Source organism: Calonectris borealis, chromosome 16 (assembly GCF_964195595.1).
Source record: "Calonectris borealis chromosome 16, bCalBor7.hap1.2, whole genome shotgun sequence".
Taxonomy (NCBI): domain Eukaryota; kingdom Metazoa; phylum Chordata; class Aves; order Procellariiformes; family Procellariidae; genus Calonectris; species Calonectris borealis.
Window position 1 is genome coordinate 6091463 of NC_134327.1, and position 22986 is coordinate 6114448.

The following is a 22986-nucleotide window of genomic DNA, read 5'->3' on the forward strand; positions in this document are numbered from 1 at the left end:
GAGCTTTACACTTTCATCTAAATTATCTGGTCACTGTGAGATACAGACTACTGGAACAGAGGCACTGCTGCTCACAGAGCAACTCATTCACAGACTTAAAATTCACTCCAATTCAAATAATACATCCCCTGTGGACAGGTGAGAAAAGAAGGCCTCTATATTTTTCAGAAGCATTACCTGTGAATCAAGTGTTTCTTGGAATACGAATTTGTCAGATTCTGCAGAATAGGGAAGTAATCACATCCTTGTAGCCTTCTCCCACTCCCAAAATTAAACCCCAGATGCAGTAGATGTTCTTAAGTTAATATAAGACTTATAAGTTAATATAAGACTTGAAACACCTAACAGTCACCTTGACCTAAAACCCGTCCAGAACATTCAGATCCCAGTTTAGGCTCCAGAAACGAGCTGCCCAGCTGCACGGCATTTACGTGCCTACTGCACATCACCCAACTCTCCCCACACTTCCAGCTGCAAACATCATCTGGTTCACGACCCCACGTATACCAGGCTCTCGGCAAACAGGAACCAAAGAGGTTCATTTTGCAATGAAGAAAGTTCCAGCTCCCAAGAGGAGCACCACCAGACCGGGGGAAAAAAAACGCAAAGCATCTTTCTGTCTGAAGCAGGTGCAGGTAACGGGGGGGTCGACACTAACGCATGAGCCAGAAGAGACCTGTTTCCCTCCACTTTGTACCCCCACGCCGACGCAGCCGGCCGAGCGCGCTGAGGAAAGGGTTTCAGCCCTGAGCCCCCTCAGTCCTGCTGCGGCAACGCCAGGTACGAGTCGTTCTCTGGAGATGAGGAAAACAGTTTTCTCAACAAAGCGCCTGTCCCCCAGGCGGTGTGCATCCGCGTACCTACCGCCACACCCCGACGCCCCCCGGCGAGGCCATATGTGTCTTAAAAATACCGTCGCTTCTTCCTCACCCGTGTATTAACGCGGGGAGCGGGGCCTGCCCCCGCCCCGCCAGCCCCTGCCCGGCGCGGGTCACTGGGCCCCGAGTCCCCCCGCCGCCACACCGCTGAGCCGGCGACGGTGTTCACCCGCGACACGGGAACGGCCGTCGTTGCCATGGGGATCGCATGTCATGGGGCCCGGAGGAAGATGTCTGTCACCTACCCCGGGAAGAGCCGTTCCTACACGACCCGGCCCCGCGCGGCGCCTCACGGAGCCCGACCATAGAGCGCAGGGAGACGCGCGGCCAGAGCGGGCACGAGGAGCGGCGCCCCGGGAGGGCCCCCCCGGCCGCCCGCCCCGGCACGCCCGCAGGCGGCTCTGCGCCAGGCCTCCGGGGCACGCGCCGCCTCCAGAAGAGCGGCGGGCGGCCGCTTCCCCCGGCCGGGCCCCGCGTGCCCCGGGTCCGCCGGCCCCCGCCCGCTCCCCCGAAGCCGCCCCCCCCGCCATCACCTGCAGGTGACTTTGAGGGCGACGAGGAAGGCGCAGCCCAGCACGATGGCAGCGCCGCACAGCAGCTCGGGCCGCCGCGCCATCTGGGCGGCGCGAGGCCGCAGCCGAGGGGCAGCCGCGGGGCCGGAGCCGCCGCATAACGACATCACCCCGGCCGAGGCGGGGAGGGGTGCGGGCCACCGGGCCGCTCCCGCTCGCACACGTCTCCTACCGCCCGCCTGTCAGCCGCGCCGGGGCGGGCGGGGCGGCCCTCTCCGCCGGCGAACCCGCCGCCGCCACGTCGCGCCGCCCCGAGCAGGCGCACAGGCGGCCGGGCCCGGCCGGGGCAGGGGGAGCCGGGGGGCGGTCCCTCGGCGGCAGAGGGGACTCGCGGGGAGGCGAGGGCGCAGCGGGTCCCGCCAGGGGACCGGGCTGGGCGGCGGGAGAGGCCGCGGCGGGGCGGGGAGCGCCGTGAGGCCGGCAGCCCTCGCTCGCTCCCCGTCCTGCCCGCGGCCTCAGGAAAAACGTTCACAATTATTTTGTTCGCCGGCTGCTACCGGTGCAGGACATCCGGGATCAGTGAGTAAATAATGCCCAGTAACTCCTCCGTTTCGGCGAGGACCGACCCCCTCCGGCAGGTATTCCCCAACAGCCCCCACACTGCAGTCAGTAAAGATTTCACACCGTCCTTACAGAACAAGGATTTCATGTTTAGTTTTGTCTAGAATTAGTTCCAGTAATTTACAGAGCACTTACATTAAACAATGAAAGCATAAAATTAAGAAAACAATTCAGAAAGGCACACGATACAATCAGGTTTTGTCACAGAAATAACAGTGTCCATAGTACTCTATTTCAAGCTCAGTTTATTACAAACAATGTAAAAAATCAGCATTGCAGCAGGTGGTATTTCAAGCACCAAGCTAAATTTGTATGCATACTGTACATCGTATTCAAATGTACTTCAGCCCCTGTAAGGAACAGTTACTTCGCCAATTCCCCTAGCTATGGCTGAAGCATAAGGTGGTCTTTTAGTATTCATTGTGCTTTTATATTGTGAAGTCAAAGGGACACAGCATCCAGGCTTGTCACGTGTATGGGTATCACTGAACTTTGGTTCAACACTTTTTACATACACAATATATGGCCAATGACTACATTCAAACTACTGAAGTCATTCTTAAAGCTCTTCTAATTATATAAGATCAGGCAATAACAGACAAAAATACTCTCGAGAGGAGGGAGAAGCAAGTCCTGGGAGAAAAAAAAAACGCCCTAGCTTTAGCTATTTTGAATGAATGACTGAAAGCTTAGTTAAAAAAAAAAAAAAAGAAAAAAAAAGAAAAAAAAGGAATTAAGTCAACACACAAAGAAAGCTGAAAGCACGATCTGCAGAGAAGCCAAAACACAACAGAAGCTCCAGCGACTGTAAAGCCAAAAGACTCATCAGTCAGAAGCCACCTCAGCCCATGAATGGTTTTCCATTTCCTGTGGTCTGCAGGAAATGCCGTTTGAAGTACCATCCACCTTGCAGCTGAGGTGGTAGTTCATGCCCACATCAGAAGGCTGAAAATACGTCCCAGCACCGCATAGCTCCAAAATGCTTGTCTACTTTGCAAGTTAGTTGGCCATTTTTGTTATTTTAGTGATGCGATGAGCTAATGACAATACAGAAAACTGCAAACAAGCAGCTGGAGATACAAATACCAACTTCTAAATTTTTAGCTACAGGTGCTCAAGCTTTTGCTAATAGGCAAATCATTGTTTGTTTGTTTTTACAAAATCTCAATCCTGAGAGGCTACATGCAGAAAACAGCTTTGTGTAAAGTTCTCTTTATTACAGGCAACATTAGTCCATACAATAATACACAATACTGACATACAAGTGTAATCTTTCAAAATCATCATTTAAACAGCAAAGACCAAGAAACAGAATTTTAACTACTTCATTTTCAAAAATTAATACGTTTTTTCCTCCCAAGATCCTTTTTCAGTAAATTATAATGAAACATACAAATAGAGAAAAAATACCCATTCAACATATATTGTAGTTAAATGGTTATTTTGTTTAAAATCTTTAATAAGAAAATCCTTTTTAGCAACCTACATATAGATAAGTAGCAAACTTTTGTTTTAAACAAATCCTCTCCATTAAAAGATCTGAAGAATTTTCATCCATCATTTTCTTCTTAGCCCGTAACACTCTGTTTTGTAATACCTTGATACCTTAAAGTTTTTCAACTGAAGGACTGATACTAGGGGGCTTCCTAGATATTATAACCTCTCTTCCCCCCCTTCTATTTCCTAACTTTCTGTCCAACAGAAGGTGAGTAAGCACGTAATACTTCAGATTTTTTTAATCACCACTCTGTTTCATGAGAGCATAGACAGGTCTGCTCAATCCCCCTAAATCTACTATATTTTGCTGTTCAGGAGGAACAATATATGCCAATAAAAGCAGAAAACCTGCAGCTTTTCTGTCACATGCTTTTGATTATTGTCAAATTTTCTGGTTTATGCTTCCAGCTGATAACATTTATGTGTCATCTCGGTATTAGTTTAAATCTTTAAACAAAAAACTATATTTTCCAAAGTCATTATCACTGGGAGCAATCAAGTGGTCTTTTCTTGCTTTGCTGAGCTTCATTCTTAAAACTTGTCTTCGTTCTTCCCACTCATGGAGTTCAGCATTTCCATGGGCAAATTTACAGTTGTTTCCTTCAGTGCAAGTACCAGCCATATATCTGTTAAGACAGATTTCAAATAGTGTTTTCATAGAATTAGCATGATCGCTATTGTATCTAGGTATTTTCTTCTGGTCATGTTTTTCAAATACACTAAAATATTAAGGACAAAAAAAAAAACTGGGAGACTTTACTTCTTAAGTAAGATGATACTAACTCTGTTTAGCATTTGATGGTATTTTTCTTTCCCAGCTGTCAAGTATTTATAAAGGACAAGAGATGGCTCTTTTCTTTCTGTTCTTCATGCTCCTACTTAGTACTGAGTCATTTAACACTTGAAACCTTTAATTTCATCAAGTCAAATTATCAGGGGAATGAATACCTTATCATTTAACTTACTGAGCTAAAGAACTACTACTGTTAAAAATTCCAACTAATTACCCTTTGTTAACTAATTTGGTTTTTAAGTACTCAGTATGACTTAAGAATCTATTTTATCCTAGTATTTTTGTATTAAGTTGTAAGCATGCCAGTTCGTATTCACTTTATACTGCATATCCGAGGTCTGTTAGTGTTCAAAACATCAAATACGTTTAGGACGTTACTTAAAAATTTAGTAAAGTGGGCATGTAAGCTTCCATGCAAAGACTGCAAACAAAAAACAACTTGCTTTATATGCTGTGCAATTTCTCAAGATCTCTAAGGCATTCAAAATCTTTTAACTTGAAATGGAGTAACAAAGGTATCCGTACCAGTGAATTGAATCTTTAACTCCAGAATGCAGATTCCAAAGTTTTTAGCCTTCCAAAAAGATTCCAAAAGTGGAAAGACCTTTCAACAGATTTACAAAAAATCTACTGCAGTCAGGTAAACAGGCTGCATTTAATAATTAAAGGAAGCAGCAAAACATACAACCAATGCTGGGGAAAACAAACAGGTCTTGGAAGTTCTCTTCCACACGTTCGTAAACGACGTCCAATAACACTCACTTTTAACAAAGTTGGTTTGACGCTAACAACATTTCTACTTGCCTTAAAGCTCCACTATCACTGTCCAGCTAGGTACTGTTCTTGTGTTCCACAGGTAATTAATATGTAGATGCGTAAGTAAACTTGTAATAATACCAACAATATTTCACGCAGGTGCAATAAACTTGCAACCCTTTATAAACATCACACAAGCAATTAATTTGGTTCCACAATTAGGCACCTTGTCACTCCCCGAGTTCTAACAGTACGTGTTAAAATACTGTTAATTACTTGATTTCTTGTTGAAAGATGTATGCAAAGCAAGAAATACTAGAAACATTGTCTGTCAAAACTAATAACCACCTTAATTATTTACAGTATGAACTGTCATTTTTCAGCATTTTTGACATCTTAAAAACCACATACCTATCACAAATGCTAAAATATCCAGTTGGAAAGCGATACTGCCAGCAGTTTTGATCGTCCTCAGTGTGGAAAACCTTCTCTTTATGCTTTTCAGAAGAAATGTGACCCTGCCATTGCTTCTCACTATTACAGTTCTTCCCACACATCCAACAGTGAAAATCCACCTGTTTTACAGGGAATTTGTAAACAAAACATTGAGAATTCAATACTGTAAGCACAGGAACTGCTCCTAATACATTTTGAATGTTTTCTTTATGTTGGTCTGTAAATTGTTGTTTACCTAAACAGATTTAGTTATTTAAACAATCACCTGAAGTTTATGATCTCCACTGGCTTTGAAAGGATTCAGAAGAACTGCTTTAGAGTGTCAGTTAAAGTTTGCATTTAGTGTAGCTAGCTATGATCTAAGGAAGCACCAAGAAAATAAGGACAACAATTTATGTTACTGACTGGGAAAAAAAACCCAAAACAACAAAAAAACACGTTTGAATTTAGAATTATACCTATGATTACTTACTGTAACTTCAGCGTAGTCAGTTGGCATGTGAATTTGCTTCCCATTTTCTTTGTTTGCCTGAGCAGCTGTATCATCTCCTTTTTCTGGTTTTTGACTTTTTAGCCATATGTCATACAACTGCTCCAAGTCTTGAACTAATGAGAGCAGAAGCTAAAATAAGTAATTAGCAATTAAGGCAAGAGTTTGAGAATACTAGATAAATGACTGAGTTTGCAAGCATAATTCAGTCCCCACCTATTGTAAGAAGAAAAAAAAGGACACAATGGAGACAGTTACACAGTTTAGAGATAAGAGCCAAGAGCAATATGAATCTCTGGCTACTTACCAAGACCCATGTCTGACTATCCAGGGGAAAGTAAGATGTTACACGTTTCTGAACAGACACCCAAAGCACAGGTAACAACTGTGCCACTAGATAACAACTGTGCCGCTGCGTATCAAATCTGACTTTCGAAGTACTAATATAAAGTGTGCTACAGTTCTTGGTAAATTTAGCGTGCTTTCTTGCAAACCATGATACTATCATTTATGTCATTTATTACTTCCCATTTTCGATTATTTCTCCCTAGTGACACTCTAATGGGATAACAAGTCAACAACAGAAAGTGAATAGTAATTCCCAGTAAATACACTTGGCGGGCAGGAGGAATTCTTCCACAAATAGCTTGCCCCCATATGTTATCAACAGAATCCTAGTATGTGCACATGGCAACACAGAGTATAAATACCAAACAATATTGCTGCATGGATCAATATACTATTTCTAAGGCATCTAAAAAAAATTGATACAAACTACTTTATTGTTAAAAACCACATCAAGCAACAAATACATAATATAGCTATTTTTATTTAATATTGGTTTTGAATACCCAGTCTGGGCTTATTCAAATTAAAAAAAAAAGGCACTTGCAAGGTTTACTACAAAAGACAGTGAAAGAAAGTGGATTAAAAAGGAATTGCGGAACAAGAATGAAAACCAGAACAGTTAGATTTACAACATGTTAGAGTTACGCTTCTACTTACTGCTGTTCTCCTTCATATAGGTCCACATCTCTCTTTCCTCAGGACTGTGAGCAAATGAGCAGTTTCCATCATACTGACATTTCTTGCCTGAAGCAATATGATTGCACAACTGGAACGTGAATTAAAAAAAAATCCTTATGAATATAAAGTTAAATGGATGATAGTAGAAAAATTTTTTTTTCAGTCTTGGCTAGTGTTTCCCCTCCCAAACAGACACTTATATCACATGAAAAATAAAATAATGTATATTTTACAAAAAACTCATATATTGTAGTTAGAAAAAGCAAACTGCTGGAAGCAAATACTATGACTGCTTTTTGCCTGCTATCAGACTACCAGAACACAGATATGTTTAAACTATTTCTGAAATATTTACTGGAAATAGTAAGAACTTAGTTAAATCACTTAAAAAGTTACTAACTTCCACTGATGAGAAAGGGCTTCAGTAATAACATGCGAGATCAGTGCTTTTCTAAGGCTGAACTCTGCAGAAACACTATAAACGTATTCCCACCAACTCCCATGGGAATTTCTGCAGAACTGATGAAATCAGCCCAATTACTAGTATTTTCCAGTTACCCTATTTTCTCAACTAAAACAGTTTTAGGTTAACATACATCAAATTGCAGAGGCACTTGTTTCTTTGCGGGAAGAGGACGAATGGTCATCCACTTCTTACGTTCATTAGACATTACTAGCACCACACGGCGATCTTTGGTCCATCTAAAAAACAGATGCATTCAATGAAAGAAAATACTATTAAAAAAAGACACATTGTGTACACAGAAGCAGAACCAGGAAAGCCCAGAAAGGTTCTTTATAAAGCTTTCACCATATATTTGAGGTTTTCCTAAATTCTACTGAAACTTTACCGTAACTGGTAATTAAAAAAAAAAAACCAAAACAAACAGCCACCAAAGTGTTTCTCATTACCAACTATTAACATACTACAAAGAGATGACTGTGTTCTGCTTCAATATATTTTTTTTAATTCCTTCTGTGACTCTTTCCTAAGCAGTAACGAAGTTTCCCAAAAGAGTTTTTAAATGGCTGACAAAAAGCTAAAATTCTCACTGTTTGGTCTTACTTACGGGTGTCTTGCCTTTGCACTACAGTATTTTTTGTTTCTGTCTGGCTCATTAACTTGACCATTTCTCCAGCACTGACCACAAACAAACTTCATCTTCAAATTAAGTGATCCATATTTCACTTGGTTCCCAAGGATCTTAAGCCAAAAAAAAACCAACAACAATAAAAGGTATTTTGTATCTGCAAAGAAATCCATACATAATTATAAATTACCCCCTACGACAGAAGTTTACAACGCATGTCCAGAAGCAGATGTTACACTGCATGGCCTTGTAATAGTTCAGCTTGTAATTTCAAATTAGACATTTCTTAACAAATGCATTTTTATTCAACTTATTTCTGATTTAGGTATATCTACCCAGAAGTTGTGATAATATATACAAACTAAACACATAAAAGTCCTAAATATTGAAAAGATAATTAATGGCCCTATGGCAGCTGACTTTGGAATTATATTTAGCTTTTATGTTCCACCTATGACAGAATAAGCAAAGCAGAAAAGGAATTGCATAGAAGCAAAGCAAGCATTTTAGCGTAAATGGAACAAGCTGAAGAAAGCCTACAGTGAAAGAGATTACTTGAAGAGAGCATTAAAAAAGTAATTTCTGAAATAAGCTACATTATACACAGACATAGAAAAAGAATTATCACCAAAGTTACTGTAGAATTAGTTTAATGGAAAAACAAAAATACCTGTGATCCATGTGCACTAGCTTCCATGTTCTGCCAGTATTTCTTTGATTCTTGAACAATAGTATCATGTGAAATATCTGTAAAGGAAAGAAAAAAAGTTCCTGAGCACTTATGTATAGAATTACAGACATGCTCCAACTGGAATGCTACTGAAGCCCCAAAGCTTTTATCTATTTTTCTTTTTAAATATTGTATACATATACACACACTCATGTGTGGGTGTGGATATACATTTACATCCATACACACACACACACATATATATATATATTTAAGAACCACATGAGGGCCTCCAAAACAGAAATACTGTATATATTATCACATTGAAAAGCAAACATAAAGGTTTTTTAAATTACAGATTGCTCAAATAAGTTAAGGTGCATCTTTGAGTATTTATTTAAACATAATGTACTAAACCTCTAATGACAATCTAATTAGAAAAGCTACATTGTATTATAGACCACAGAAAAACTATCTAAAATGCAAGCTGACAGACACTAGATTGCCCCTGCCTTCTTTACAAAGATTTTAAACAAGCCCTGCTAATTAGGCTTTGTTTCAGAAAAAAACACATTCTTATAAATACTTTGGCTAAGATTCCTATGGGAGCTATACAGTGTTCACACATACTGTAACATTTACTCTTCTAATTCCACACAAACACTGTCATCTGTATTCGGATTTGAGGGTTGGTAAAATGTTTCTTTCCCGAGGTAGCATTCCTTTACTTCCCACACCTTACATTCAGAAGAGGAACCTCATTCAAAGAGCAGAGACTGAGCTTTAACTGAATTTGGCAATGCACGAGGGCAGCATGAACACATCATAAAACAAAAAATATGCCTTCTGTGGCAAATCAAGTTACTTGGAGATCCCAATCCTTACTTCAAAATAGAAATCACAGAGTATTTGCTATCCTTGACTTTGTAGGGGCAGCTAGTAAGAAAATAACAGTTTTACTTTCACACAGAAACTTCTAAAGGCTCAGCCCAGGAGAGAGAACAGGAAATCAGCAAAGAAGTCTCTATTTGACTTTCTTCCTCCAAAATTTTCAGGTCAGTATGACATCTCATGTCAGTATGCCTGTACAAGAATTTAGATAGAAAGCTGAAGCAACAAGGAGCCTCTTCTTCAAAGCAGGGAGAGGTGAGGATAAATCACAGGCATAAAGGGGCAAAAATGCCAGAAACACTTAAACACATTGGGATTGCCCCATTTCCGTTTTTCCTCTGTGCATCTCAATGATCCAACATGATTACTTAACATGTAAAGTACTGTTGTCGTACAGAGCAAGGTAGGAAGAATGAGCAACTGTTATGTGGTACAAATTGTTTACTACAGTAAGTAACAGTTCAATTGCTTTTTTTTTTTTAAAAAAAAAAAAAGGCGGGGGGAACAACAGACGTCATGGAGAGTTTGGAACTCATGACCAAGGAATGGGCTGTAAGTAGAGAGACATGTTGTTCAAAAGCTATCAGCTAGAAATTAAGTAGTAAAATTTGTTATCCTCAAAGAAGACAACAAAAACAAGCCAGATCAACAAAAAGCAGCCAAAATGTCCTGTGTAAGCAAGAACAGAAAAATAGTTAAGTTTTATCAACACATACACTAATGAGAGACAGAGTAGCGAACTGGAAAGATTTCTTTTCTGGCTCACTATGTAAGAATAGCAGAATGGCAGTAAGCTAAAAGAAAGGTTTAATTGTGGAAAAACTTGATTCTTGTATTGGGGATGGAGGGAAACAATGGCATAAATATTTCAAGCTTTTCTTTCAATGCTCTGTGAAAAAGAAATTTGATCAAGATCTTCCAAACTTTGAAGGTTTAAAAACAAAAACAAATCTAGTTTGACTTGGATTTAGTGTCTGCTCAAGATTTCTAGTTTTATTTCAAGAAAAAAAAATCTGATCATAATAAGTTTTGGCAGTTTTTATTATCAAAATCTTGTAATTTTGAATAGCTAGTAGCCTACTCAACACTTTTTATCATATTTACATTACTGTTTATTGAATATGCTCTATGAAAGATTCCAGCAAATTGTAAGTGAATGCACTAAGTTGCTAATTTCAGAAGGGAGTTGAGACAAGGAAGAAGTGGCATTACAATGAAGAGTAAAGTGAGCATTTTACCAAGCATACCTGTTTCCTTTTGCATTATCCAGACTTTAAGCTCTACCAGACTGTGAGCATAAAAGCATTTATCCTCTCGTAAGCAGCCATAATGCACCTCATGTCTGCACAGGTCAAGCTGACATCGAACTTGAAAGGGGCGGATTTTGGAATATTTCACCATAGTTTCTCGCAAAATGTGGACAAGGCACCTGTTTTGCAAACAGTCAATTTTAGATATTCTTTAAAAGGCCTTTGTTCATGTGTGGAAAAACATGTAAAATAACCATCCCTCATCACAGCTTATTCAAATGGCTTTTAAACACTTTTTACTTGAAATCAGAAAGCCAAAAAAGTTTCCAGAAGGAAGTAGCATCTAATTATCATTTCTAGGCTGAGTAAACAAACATCATGGAACAGTACTCTTGTGAAATCCAGAGGTCCCTCTTCTGCAAAGCATTACTGAATTCAGTCCAACTGGATCACTGGTTTCCAAGAGTGAAAGCATATCATGTCCATTTCAAGTATACATCCTGATCTAATTACAAACACAAGTACTTACTCTTTTGTAGAGCACCATTAAAGAAAGAGTTGATGCATCACAGTAACAGCCTAGCTCTTATAGCTGTAATGTTTCCTCAATATAGGGAAGTGGAGTACAAACAAGGCAATTAAAATGCTCCCACTTACGTTTCCATCACATAAAAATGTAAGTCTATTAATTCTCCAAAACTTATTTAACACTCACTATGAAGTCTTTGTTAACTTTCAAAGAATAATTAAAGATACTTTCCTCACACTATTTTTTTATCAACTGAATTAATAAGGACTATGGTCTATTTCAGATGCTGTAATTAAGGTAAACCTGTTCTTAACTGAGCTAAAACTACAGCAAAATAAGCAAAACAGACCGAAGGAAGAGCAAATTTATGAATTCCTGTATTAATTTAACATCACACATCTATTTACATCAATGCAGCTCACCAGGTAAATAAGCTATTAACAAACTGACACCAAAACGAGCAAGATTCAAACATGAGGGTGGATACCACTAATTTTGAATGCATTGATAAAGAAATAGTTCACTTTCAATTTAGTTACATGAGACAAGCCTTGTTCAGTAAGTTTGTCTTATCAATATCGCCAAAGCGTATCAGTCAGTTAGCAAGGAAGAGAAATTAATCGATAGGTAAGAAATGAAAGTCAATATTAAAAAAATGCCCTGAAACCTTTGCTTTTCATTTGAAACTTAAAGAGATGGTATTTCAGACATACTTGTTATCTTCAAAGTCATGCATAGCAGGGTGAGAACAAGAAGATGAGTTATCCTTGTTCCTTTTGCTTATTATTCTGGGTTTGTGATCAAAACATTTCTGGAATACAAAAACAGGTAATTATAGAGTATGTATTTTATACATTTAAAAATATACCTTACCTTAAAGATTTTAACAGAGACTTCAACTAGTCTCTAATCTAAAACTAGCCAGATTATTACTGAACACGCATTTGAAAATTTACAAAATAGTCATGCATGAACCAAAGCATTTATTTGCAGGTAATTTTATTGTCTATTATTATTTTTATTGTGTCATTAGATATAAAGCATCACCTCACAAAGAAACATAAATAATCCATGATGTTCTTGAAGAAGTCGGGACACAGTCAAGTTGATCTTTCCATTCCCTCCAAAAAGAGCTTCTCGACTAAAGGCTCCTTTGCGCTCCAGTGTCCACACGTCTATCTCCTCTTGGCAATATGCAAATGTGCAATGACCTGGATATCTGCATTCCTCTTCAGCAGCAACATCTAAAATGATAACATTGAATATGACATTGCTTTTACACAGCTTTTATTGGAAATTCATCTTAAAACTTCCACTATCTCCATTTCATAAAGAAGCTCCATCTGTTGTAAATGGGTCACTTAAGTCTAGCAGACAGAAGCAAAATGTTATGCTGAATGACTTGCTGAAAATGTAAAACTCCTCAGAAAGGCTGATGCACACCTCCATCAACCATCCTTTTCTAGTTTAAGGCAACAATGCTGAGAACCCAGAATACCATTTGCTTAAATACAATCAGATATAGCTGTTAATTAATCCACAAGTCATCTTGCTTACATCATAAGTAGAGGCCCATACTGCAAAAGTCTAACAAGAATGCTTTTTTGTTGTTGTTTTGAACAGTAATAGCCCAGCACTCAGAAGCAAAGTTATTCATGATGAAGAACAGTACAGAAGTACTGTGCATGTTCTTTAAATAATCATATTAATGGTCAAAATATCGCTCTCTTTACAGCCTTTGAAATATAACCAACCCAGTGAACTTCCTTCTCCACTTCCCACGAGCAAGAATAAAAACTCATTCTGTACTTCACTGTGGAAAAGCTAAACTATATTACTTTGAGTGCAGGCATTAACATTTTACTATCTATAACACGTACCTTTACATATATAATATGGTCCCACATACTGTGTCTTTGTTGGTCTTGGACGTATTTTTTTCCATGATTTATCTTCAGAGTTTTTTATTCTGCCAATTAGAATATCCTTCTTACATTTATGTTCTAAACTGGGATGGTAAGCGTAATCCAATAATTTAGGACCTGAAACAATCACAGAAAATTGCTTATATTTGCATAAATTGCAGTGTATTTTTAACATTTCCATACACAGACTAGCACGTAAGCCCAAAAGCAAAGTACACGAACCCACTGTATAGAATTCCTACTTGCACCAGCAACTCTGAAGAACCAAAAGTCATTAACAGCCATGTCGAGCAGAATAGAAAAAAACTGAATACTTACAAAAGGACCAGTCTTGGCAAGGAAAAAACCCACAAGTTATTTGGGGAGGGATGCTGTGTTACAACCCTAAAATTACTTTGGGACAGCAACAAATTGCTGCCTTTTTTCAAATTCCAAAGTATACATTTCATAACACTACTTTAAAACTTAAATTGCTTATTTATAATAAGTCAATGCAGATGAATTCCAAGGATCAGTAAATGGCTCTCTTAACCTTCAACTTATTGTATCAGAACAGTTACTATGTTCAGAGACAAAACATGCTAGGTAAGAAGTACACACGTGCCAAAAATATAAATGCCAATCCCAGAACTTTGTGATTTTGGAAACTAAAATAAGCCTAGCTTTAAACTCTGTCTTTAGAATGATACTAAAGTGAAGATTACATTACCACTAAAATGAAGAAATCAAGGAGAGAGTCTGAAGACGAGCAATGCTCAATGAATTTTGCTATTTAAGGAACTACAAAAACAAGAGTGTGACCCAGTTTCCCTGGACAAGAAGCTGATGGAACAGTAGCATTTCAACAGTAGGTAGTAAAAGCAGGAGACACTTACAGGCTTTGATAGAGATGCAAAGAAACAGAAGAAATGGATGCTTTGATACAGGAAGTCAAGATAGGAACGTGCTAAGTACTTCCACCAACATTTTATAGCTCCTGCTTTTAACAGACTGTGTTCTATGTTTTTCAAACATCACTTCATGGATTTTTCTTGTAAAAATACTTTTAAACTAATATAAAAGTTCTTAAAACTACAATAGTCATCCCCTGAATGTCTTGATACAATTCTTTGTAAGATCTGTTACTATGCTGCACTTTATTAGTATTATCAATATCAATGACACCTATGACTTGAAAGACAATGCTTATTTTCAAGATTAGTCTTAATAAAAGTTATTACCTCTAGAATACGGCTCTGTTTAATAGCAACAGCTCAGGCCTAAAAGATTAGTTATATTAAAGCCCAATACTGGTTAAGATCCTTTGAGTCAATACAGTGGAGTTAATTATTACTCAGGTTTGGAAGCCTCAGGATTATAATGTAGAATTAGTTTGAAAGAAGAATAAAACAGATGGGATGTGAAGGTTACCAGGTACTTTGAACTGCGGTTCAATTCCCCATGGCCAATCAGAGAGAGTACTGCAAGTTTTTTTTAGTCTTGAGCAAAGGTGTCATTCTTCACAGTACCCTGGGGTTTGGGAGGAAAGCGAATACAGAATGTGAACGACCTTACATAGTAAACCTACAGGTTGGGGAAAGCATGTGGTGATTTGTGGTGGTTTTAGGAATCAAGAATCTATTAGGACAAGAAATAAAGACAAGAAGAAAGAAGATGAAATAGTTGTTGAAACATTTTACCAGTTCCTTAATCATAAGATCATACTACATCTGCAAAGAACAAGTCAGGATTAATGCTCTTTAGAAGCCAACAGTATTTTAACTTACGAACACTAAAATTTAAAAGGTATGCTTTTTAATTTTTTAAAAATCAATCCAATTGAGTCCAAAAGCCCCTTACCTTTTTTGACAAAACATAACTGGCAGGCCTGTCTTAGCTCATGTGTGCCTTCTAATGGGTTTCTTCCCGCAAGCGCTGAAGATACAGGTATATTAGCAGTTGCACTGCTAAAAACATTTGAAAAGTCGTTTCTAGTTTGGCCTGCAATTCCCATGTAATTTTCGGACCCAAACAAACTACTAGGGCCATTTATCTGTTGGAAGAAAGCATATTTTACTCGATCCATATAATTAAATTTATCTACAATTAAAATTTAACCTACTGAATTTATTCTTCAAAGCATAAGAAAGACTACACACAAAAAAATCATAGTACAAACTTAACCACATGTCTAAGAAGGGGACAGCGATTTTACAAAAGCCGTATACCCAGCACAGACTAAGCATATAACAAGATCCAACCAGGTACAGGAGAACAACAGCACTTGCCAGGCTAATAATTACTCCATGCTGGCTCATGAGGATGCAATCCTTCATGCCACCCTTTCCCCACATAATCCATGGCCAGCAGCATGACTGAAAATACACAGCATGACTAGAACACAGAGACCAGATGGATTCTCAGACACGAGGCGATCTCTGCTCTGTTCCTGTACTAGGACAGTTCTCCAAGATTCCTAACATTTGGCATTCAGATCATAAGAGATTTTCTCTCTCTTAGGTTGGTTATTTTACACTTCCACAGTATTTTACAGCAAGTTCCTCAGAATGGAAAAGTGGCTATGACAGTAGTTAGTTTGCATATATAAAGCAACATTTGCTGTACAACTGTTTTCCAACAGAACCATACATATTTTAATGGTAAAAGTGCCGTTTTTTAAAAATAGAAACTTCTACTCTAAAAATTAAGATCTATGTTAAGCCTTCAAGGCATTAACGTTTGAACTCATGTGAAAGAAAACATGAAAAATACTTACAAACAATGGGGAATTACTGCTGCGAAGTGTTGGTGTTCCATCCCTAGGAGCTGAACTTGAGAGGTCTAAAGGAATAAAAAGAGGTTTTAATTATTTCAGTTTCCCAAAACACCCTATGCAAAAAATTATTTATCATTCCTGAGAAGTAGAAGCATCAAAGGTTTGGTTTTTTTGACAAACAACAAAGGTTTTTTTGTTTGCTATGATTATTTTTTTCAATTATGTAAAAGCCCCTTGGAAACATCTGGGCTGAAAAATTACTAGGTAACCATCTTCAATATAACCATGTGATTAACAGCAGCAGTAGCTTCACAGGCATATGTTGAAGCAACACGAAGGTACTTGTGGAGTACAAAAAGGGTAGCTAGATAAGCAATACCTGACTATCAAAAATGAGAAGATGAAAGAACTTTAAGAGAAGAATTCTATTTTTAATTTTATTTTATAAATTTGGCTTCCTTCTAAAGAGAGCATGCTCCTGTAACACTGGTAGAGACAAAACTTTATTTTATCTTTTCTAGTTCACTGGCTATTTATATCTTGTTATTTCCCATACCTGATTTCACTACATAATTGCAGTCCCTAGAGTTTGAATTCAAACATCTAATACTGGTATCTTTTCAGAGTACATAGTCACACTAGCCTTTTAGGATTCTTGTTTATTGCCAAAACAACAGAAATGGTTTAAGCTGTTTTAAAAAAAAAATGTTTCAAGGAACATGGTTCCTTCTTTATACTCACTCACCTGAAACAACTTAGACAATAAATGCAGAAAAACGAACAGATGGAGCTTGGAGCATGCTTATTCAGAGCCCAAGTAAACAAAAGCTTTATTTATGAATTCTTGTGTACAACCAATGCCAATTATTAACACTCTCAAAAATTGTCAGCACAGATCAAATGTTATGTAAGTGTAACATATTACTGAATAGTTGTGAAAACTCATTTGTTAAAAAGAGAAGCCAGTTGGCTCATGCACAACTCTCTCTCATCATAAAAGGTTAAACATTAAGACTCATTTCTTACCTCTTTTTGGGTCACTGATTGAAAAGGTGCTTAATGGTGAACAAAAATTTTCCAGTGAAGAAGCCAAAGGCTGTGAAAAGATTTCTGAAAGAGAAGGTGAAGGAACAAACCCTGCACTAACTGGCAGCGTCCCCAACAAAGAGGCAGAGAAAGGTACACTAGGAGCTACACTTCCTGCAGGAATAGGTCCTCTGGCTCCTGTAGTTTGCTGGAAAAAAGGAAATTTAAAAAGAATGTTCACAAACAGCAAAGCTCTCAAGGACACAATGTGCAACAGTATTTCTTTTAGTAAAGTTTTTGGCAAAGTTTTTATATACCTATTAAAAAACAACAATAAAAGGACACTACAGTACTACAGTACACTTAGAGAACTACAGTAATCAAACCCTAAACAATGCCCTAATGCAAGGAATTATCCATGAATCCACCACTTTAAAGGTTCAGTTAGATGAAGTTTATTAACTTATTAACAGATTTGGATTTTTTTTATGAATCAGATCAGAGCTGAATTTCCAAATTATGTTAAAACATAAGACAATAGGGAAGAGTAGGAAGAGTCAGAAATCTACATGATTTTTTCTAAATAAATAGAACATAATTCAAATTGCAGTACAGTAAAGAGTTAAGAGTTAGCATTGAAATAGATCCTCAGATACAAACAAATGACACCATGTTCTGCAAAGGCCAGATCACCTTTTTTCCCCCCATGGAAAATAACATATCCTTCTGCACACCTTTGTCAAGGACATTACCAAGTGGGGGAGTTTCCCTCCCTCCTCCCTGTCCCCAATAAGCTCCCCCCTTTTCCGGAGGCTGACCAAATTGGTCTGCACAGAGTTTGGCCAATGTGAAACTCTCTCTGTTCCCCTACAGTTGTTAGCCTACAACTCACTCAAGATTCTACACTACACAAGGCTGCAGTCTATCCTGGAAGATCGTATTTCCTCCTGGCTTTCACTATGGCAAACTTAGAATAGAATAGAATAGACTATTTCAGTTGGAAGGGACCTACAATGATCATCTAGTCCAACTGCCTGACCAATTCAGGGAACTTCCTAGGATCTCTTAAAAATAATTACTTTCTGCATTTCCAAAATACATTTTACAAAACAAAGTGCATATAACGGAAAATTAAAAGCCAAAGCATTTTTTGATTTAAAGATTTACAACTGCATCCACAGCTGAATGAGGAATTAAAATCACAACTAATTCAAGAATTAAATATGCCACGGTCTCATTTAACATTGCAATACTAAGGGCTCCAAATGACTGGCAGGGCCATAGCAGAGAGTCAGTAACCTTGTTAATAAGTTCAGACATTTCTGCTCATCAATCAGAGCTCTCATTTTGACTAACAGTTGAGGAACTCTGTATGCTTCACAGTCTGTTCTAGTTCTGGAATGACGATGTAATTAAGAACAACTCTTCATGTGCCTAAATTTCTCTAATAATCTCTTCTAAAAAATATAAAAAGCTAGACTCATGATGGTCTAACTATTTCTGGTTATCCAGGAGGTGGATCTGGACAAATCTCTGATTGCAGAGACACTAGTGAACGCACTAGAAGAGCACAGTGCAAGTACTACTGTCCTGCAAAGCTATTAGCATAAGTTTTAACTATAGTTTCTACAGCTACAGTGTGGACACTCCAACACTCAGGCTCTGAGAAGGTTTATTTGCACCAAAAAAAACCCCCAAAAACCAAAAAAAACCCCACCAGCCCAGACTTCAAATGTCTACTTCTCTATTCATAATACTTCCTAGAAGTAGTAACCCTCCCACTGTGGCAGTATTGGTAGTAGTATAGCAGTATTCCTGAATTAGTATCTCTCCCCCAGCAACCTCGCTCAGCTGTTCCAACATGCAAACCCAATATAGCTGTCCTTAGAGCTCTGCTGGGTCCTGGTATCTTTACAGCCACATTTGCAAGAATCTGCACCTGAGAAAATCAACCAAACCATGCACAAATACAGCTCAACGTAACTAGGAAAGTTAACTCACGTTTCACTACTAGCCCACCTGATAAAAATACAAAATCCCACTCATAAGGACAGTCTTTTGAGAAAGAAAACAAACAAAAAAGTCTTACCATTACACTTTCATCTGGATCAGGCACAGAATCAAGTAACTCATCAAGTTCTTCCCCAATAATTATATCTCCATCTCCACAATCTAAACACGCTTCTGGCATAGAGAAAGAAACATTCCCTCCATTTGCCAACATTGCAGAAGGCAAAGAAACCTTTTCCACTTGAAGAGGCATAACAGAAGATAAAGATGGTACTGGTACTGATGACACTTTAGACACTTCCGACACAAAGTTTGATGATGAAGGAGCAGAAACCATCTCTTGCTTCTGGTCAGATAAATCTGAAACAGGTAAGACGGGAATGACTGGAACTTCTGTTCAAAGATGTAAAAATATCTTGCATAGCTTTTACCCTGACAATGTGGGGGGTGAGGGAGTGGAGAAACATGAAGAATGTTTAAGCAAAACCATATTAAATGTTTTCAGCTTCCACTAACTTCCGATTCATGTGTACTTACATCTCAGTGTTTATATATTATTCAAACTAAAAAAAGACAGGAAAAGTTACAGACCTGATACTTTACTAAATCTTTGGCATATTTTCCCCTCCTTATTTTTCCAAGTTAAAGAGAACAGTATGAGACAATCACTATAGGAGCAGTTACAAACATAATCAAGCTGAGGAGACTGAAAGGAAATTTGCTCAGCCACTTAAATAAGTAGTTTTAGAGATAAACAGATCAGACTTTTTACCATAGATCTTTCAAATCACAAGATGAATTTTCTTAAGAAATCTCGTAACAAATACAACTAGATATGCATGGCATATCTAGCTTCCTAGCATTAATATTGTAACACAAGACTCACCTAACTCAATGTCTTCTACAGAAGAAGAATTCTGTAAGTGAGAAAAAAATACCTCTCAGCACTTTGCACAAGAGCCATTAAAAATTTTCAAATACATATTTGCAGACTAAGAATGTAAGTCCTAAAATTTAGGTTTTATAAAATTTAAAATTTTTTAAGTCTAATGGAATTTAAAGGTCAAATAATTTTTTAGATAAAGCATCCATTTGCAAACTGAAATCCACTCACAGTATCACTAAAAACCTGAAACCAACGAACAAAAGTGAGAGTGATACTTCAGGGAATGAAAGAGTCTAAACAGTATCTTAAATGAGCTGTTCCTATGTTTCCTCATTCATTTACAGCTAAATTGTCTATATTCCTGTGAAAACAGCCTGTAAGATAAAGATGAACTCCTCTTCATTACTGCTATTCAGACACATTACAAATAGCAAGATAAATGCAAGTTCGGCTGCTAACGAAGGTCGAATTTGGACAAATGCATAAATTAAAAGGGATTTTATCCCAGCACCCTTCACTTTGATAATTATCAACACAATAAAATAAAATTAAAAAATAAATAAGCACATTAACTATGCCCTCGCCTCAAGACATTAAAAGTAAACATATTCATTGCACTGGATTTAATGTCTTAGCTAACATTTATTCTACAGAGATAACATGAATGATAATCTGATGTCCTAGTCTGCCATAAACATATAGCAAAACCGAACACAAAAATCGACAGAACCCTGAAGTCCAAAATAACAGCATCTTATATAAAATGTCAATTGCACAATTTTCACTTCATCATCATGAAATTATGAAACAATTATTCCCTGTAGTTTAAAGTCAGCTTGCATTTGGAAGATGTAAAACCTTACCCGAGTTGATACATCGCTAGAAACTGAATTTGAGGAGGGTGGCTGCAATGAAAAGATACCTTCATTAAATACAAAATTGGTATCAAGAGAGGGAAACCTCAATGTAAAATGTTAAAATAAAATCTTACCTTTGCTCTTACATATGCTTTCCTTATTTTTAACCCTAGTTTTTGAGCTAGTTCTTGGGTAAGCTTAATCACACTTTCATCCTAAAAGACATAAATAAAATTTCATCATTTACATGTATTGTCATCTAGTCAAGACATCTGTTTACATCTCAGCCTATATTCTGCAAAATCCTTATATGCAGAATGTCTCATAAAGCATCTTTATCCTTTCACAAACATATGGGACTGCAAGCTAACGCTGAAAAATACAGCCACCCTCAAGCAAAATTACTCCAATATTTGGAATTTTAAGAAAAGCCAGAAAATAGACAATATCCTTCTCATCCATTTATTTGAATTTAAAATAACATAAAGATTTTTCCAAAACCAGAGAAGTTCAGAGAAGTGGGGTTTTTTTGTGGGTGGGTATTTTTTGTTTATTTGGGGAGGGTGTTTGGTTTTTGAGGGGATGGGGTTTTTTGTTGTTTTGTTTTTACACAAATTGAGGGCCACATTTCTGGTTACCATAATGTCAGCTACTATGTAACACTGCTGAATATTTAATGAGAACTCCGTATTTTTGGCAGTAATTGCATCATACAATTAGAAAAGCTGAGTTAAAAACCTGGTCATATTTCACTCTGTCCTATAGTTATAATAACTATCCATTTAAATTATTTTAAGATTTAGTTTTCAGAACGTGTCCTACAGCTAGAAAAAGCTATTTATAAAGCTTATACAGAGGCATACAAACCTTAAGCAAAAACATTCAGATCTGGAGGTGCAAAGTGAGGATCCAAAGTCCAAAGTTACACATTCAGATAAACTGCTGTGTCTTTGGCAACACAACTGAAACCTTCTCTATATCAAGAGGTAAACGTATGCTCAACAGTTTGTCTAGCCATTTCACTGTAATTTTGATGCAGAAAGGTAAAAAAAATGCAACTCGGTATTCTGTCCTGTGATCAGTCTATTTTGAGCAAAGCATGTAAAGTTTCCATCAGCATTTTAGTTCAAATCAGGAATGCATTTCTGAAGTGTATTTCTTAATCATCTTCTCACGGCATTTTAGTTTGCAGTATGAAGTGTCTCAGAGAGCCAAATTAGATACATTTTGGATGAAACTAAATTGAAATTGCTGCAGGAGTGCACTTGATGCACTCCAACTCTTTAAAAAACAAAAAAACAAAAAACCCACAAACAACCATGGAAAGCAGATCCTCAGGACCAGCATTTCAGTCTATAGATCCTCTCCCATTATACCACACACTGCTTGCTAATATAAATATAGCCTAACATTAGAAGTGCATAGTAAGTGATTCAAGTGGAGGACAATGCACGGATAAGAATGTTACTAAATGCCTGGAAAGCTAAAATACAGTTATCAAAAGAATCAATATTGTACGTTATAATTATGGGTGGTATTTCTCTTTATGTCATGAGTGTACTTCTGACTGTAGAGAATTTTAAACAATTAATTCAGTAGTTCTAGTGTTTATTGCACACGTTTATGGCACTTGACCCCCACTGCAAATTGACTATTTCTTTTGCTGAAAGTTAACACAACAAACTGAGCTTGGGAACTGTAATCTCTGCTATCAGTCTTCACTTCCACAACAAAAAATAATTCTTAGAGGAATAAAAAATATTGTACTGCATTTAAAAAACCCAAACCAACCAAAAAACCTTTCACGGTCTTGATGCAAATATATGTTTTCTGTATTAAATCTTTCAAAATAATCATCAATATATAATTTACCTACCTGCGGCACAGCAAGAGAACATTTTGCCACAGCATCATAAGCCTTCTTATACCTTCCCAGTTCGTTCAAAGCTTTTGCTTTCCTATAGAGAGCTCTGAAATTGTTTTCATTCAATCTTAATGCTATCTCACAGTCTTCTAGAACTTTTTCATGCAATCCCTACAAGGAGAAAAAAGAAAAAAAAGGCACTA

At 37.7% G+C, this 22986-nt stretch overlaps 2 protein-coding genes across 9 annotated transcripts in view; both read right to left on the minus strand.

The window, feature by feature from the left end:
* Window positions 1-1678, minus strand: part of TXNDC11 (thioredoxin domain containing 11) — a 38228-nt gene extending 36550 nt beyond the window's left edge. For 2 of the 7 annotated variants that reach the window (XM_075164988.1, XM_075164987.1), the window contains exon 1: window positions 1412-1675. In XM_075164988.1, coding sequence (XP_075021089.1) covers window positions 1412-1557 — 146 coding nt within the window. In that variant the 5' untranslated portion in view covers window positions 1558-1675. Of the gene's footprint in view, window positions 1-864; window positions 935-1411 lie in introns of those variants that run through there. The other 5 variants (XM_075164989.1, XM_075164992.1, XM_075164990.1 and 2 more) reach the window with 5 other exon arrangements.
* A 561-nt stretch (window positions 1679-2239) lies between these two features.
* ZC3H7A (zinc finger CCCH-type containing 7A) overlaps window positions 2240-22986 on the minus strand; it is a 30972-nt gene continuing 10225 nt past the window's right edge. The window contains exons 5-23 of one of the 2 annotated variants that reach the window (XR_012676089.1): window positions 22796-22954; window positions 21054-21134; window positions 20926-20967; window positions 20063-20093; window positions 19256-19536; window positions 17167-17374; window positions 16141-16205; window positions 15225-15417; window positions 13341-13502; window positions 12508-12704; window positions 12174-12271; window positions 10929-11110; window positions 8791-8867; window positions 8100-8233; window positions 7626-7731; window positions 7009-7117; window positions 5986-6135; window positions 5469-5632; window positions 2240-4134 (exon numbers count right to left, since the gene is read on the minus strand). Coding sequence is in view for 1 of the 2 variants with exons in the window: in XM_075165000.1 (XP_075021101.1) it covers window positions 3945-4134; window positions 5469-5632; window positions 5986-6119; window positions 7009-7117; window positions 7626-7731; window positions 8100-8233; window positions 8791-8867; window positions 10929-11110; window positions 12174-12271; window positions 12508-12704; window positions 13341-13502; window positions 15225-15417; window positions 16141-16205; window positions 17167-17374; window positions 19256-19536; window positions 20063-20093; window positions 20926-20967; window positions 21054-21134; window positions 22796-22954 (2613 nt within the window). In the remaining variant the exon portion in view is untranslated. The remainder of the gene's footprint in view (window positions 4135-5468; window positions 5633-5985; window positions 6136-7008; window positions 7118-7625; window positions 7732-8099; window positions 8234-8790; window positions 8868-10928; window positions 11111-12173; window positions 12272-12507; window positions 12705-13340; window positions 13503-15224; window positions 15418-16140; window positions 16206-17166; window positions 17375-19255; window positions 19537-20062; window positions 20094-20925; window positions 20968-21053; window positions 21135-22795; window positions 22955-22986) is intronic. The other variant, XM_075165000.1, reaches the window with a different exon arrangement.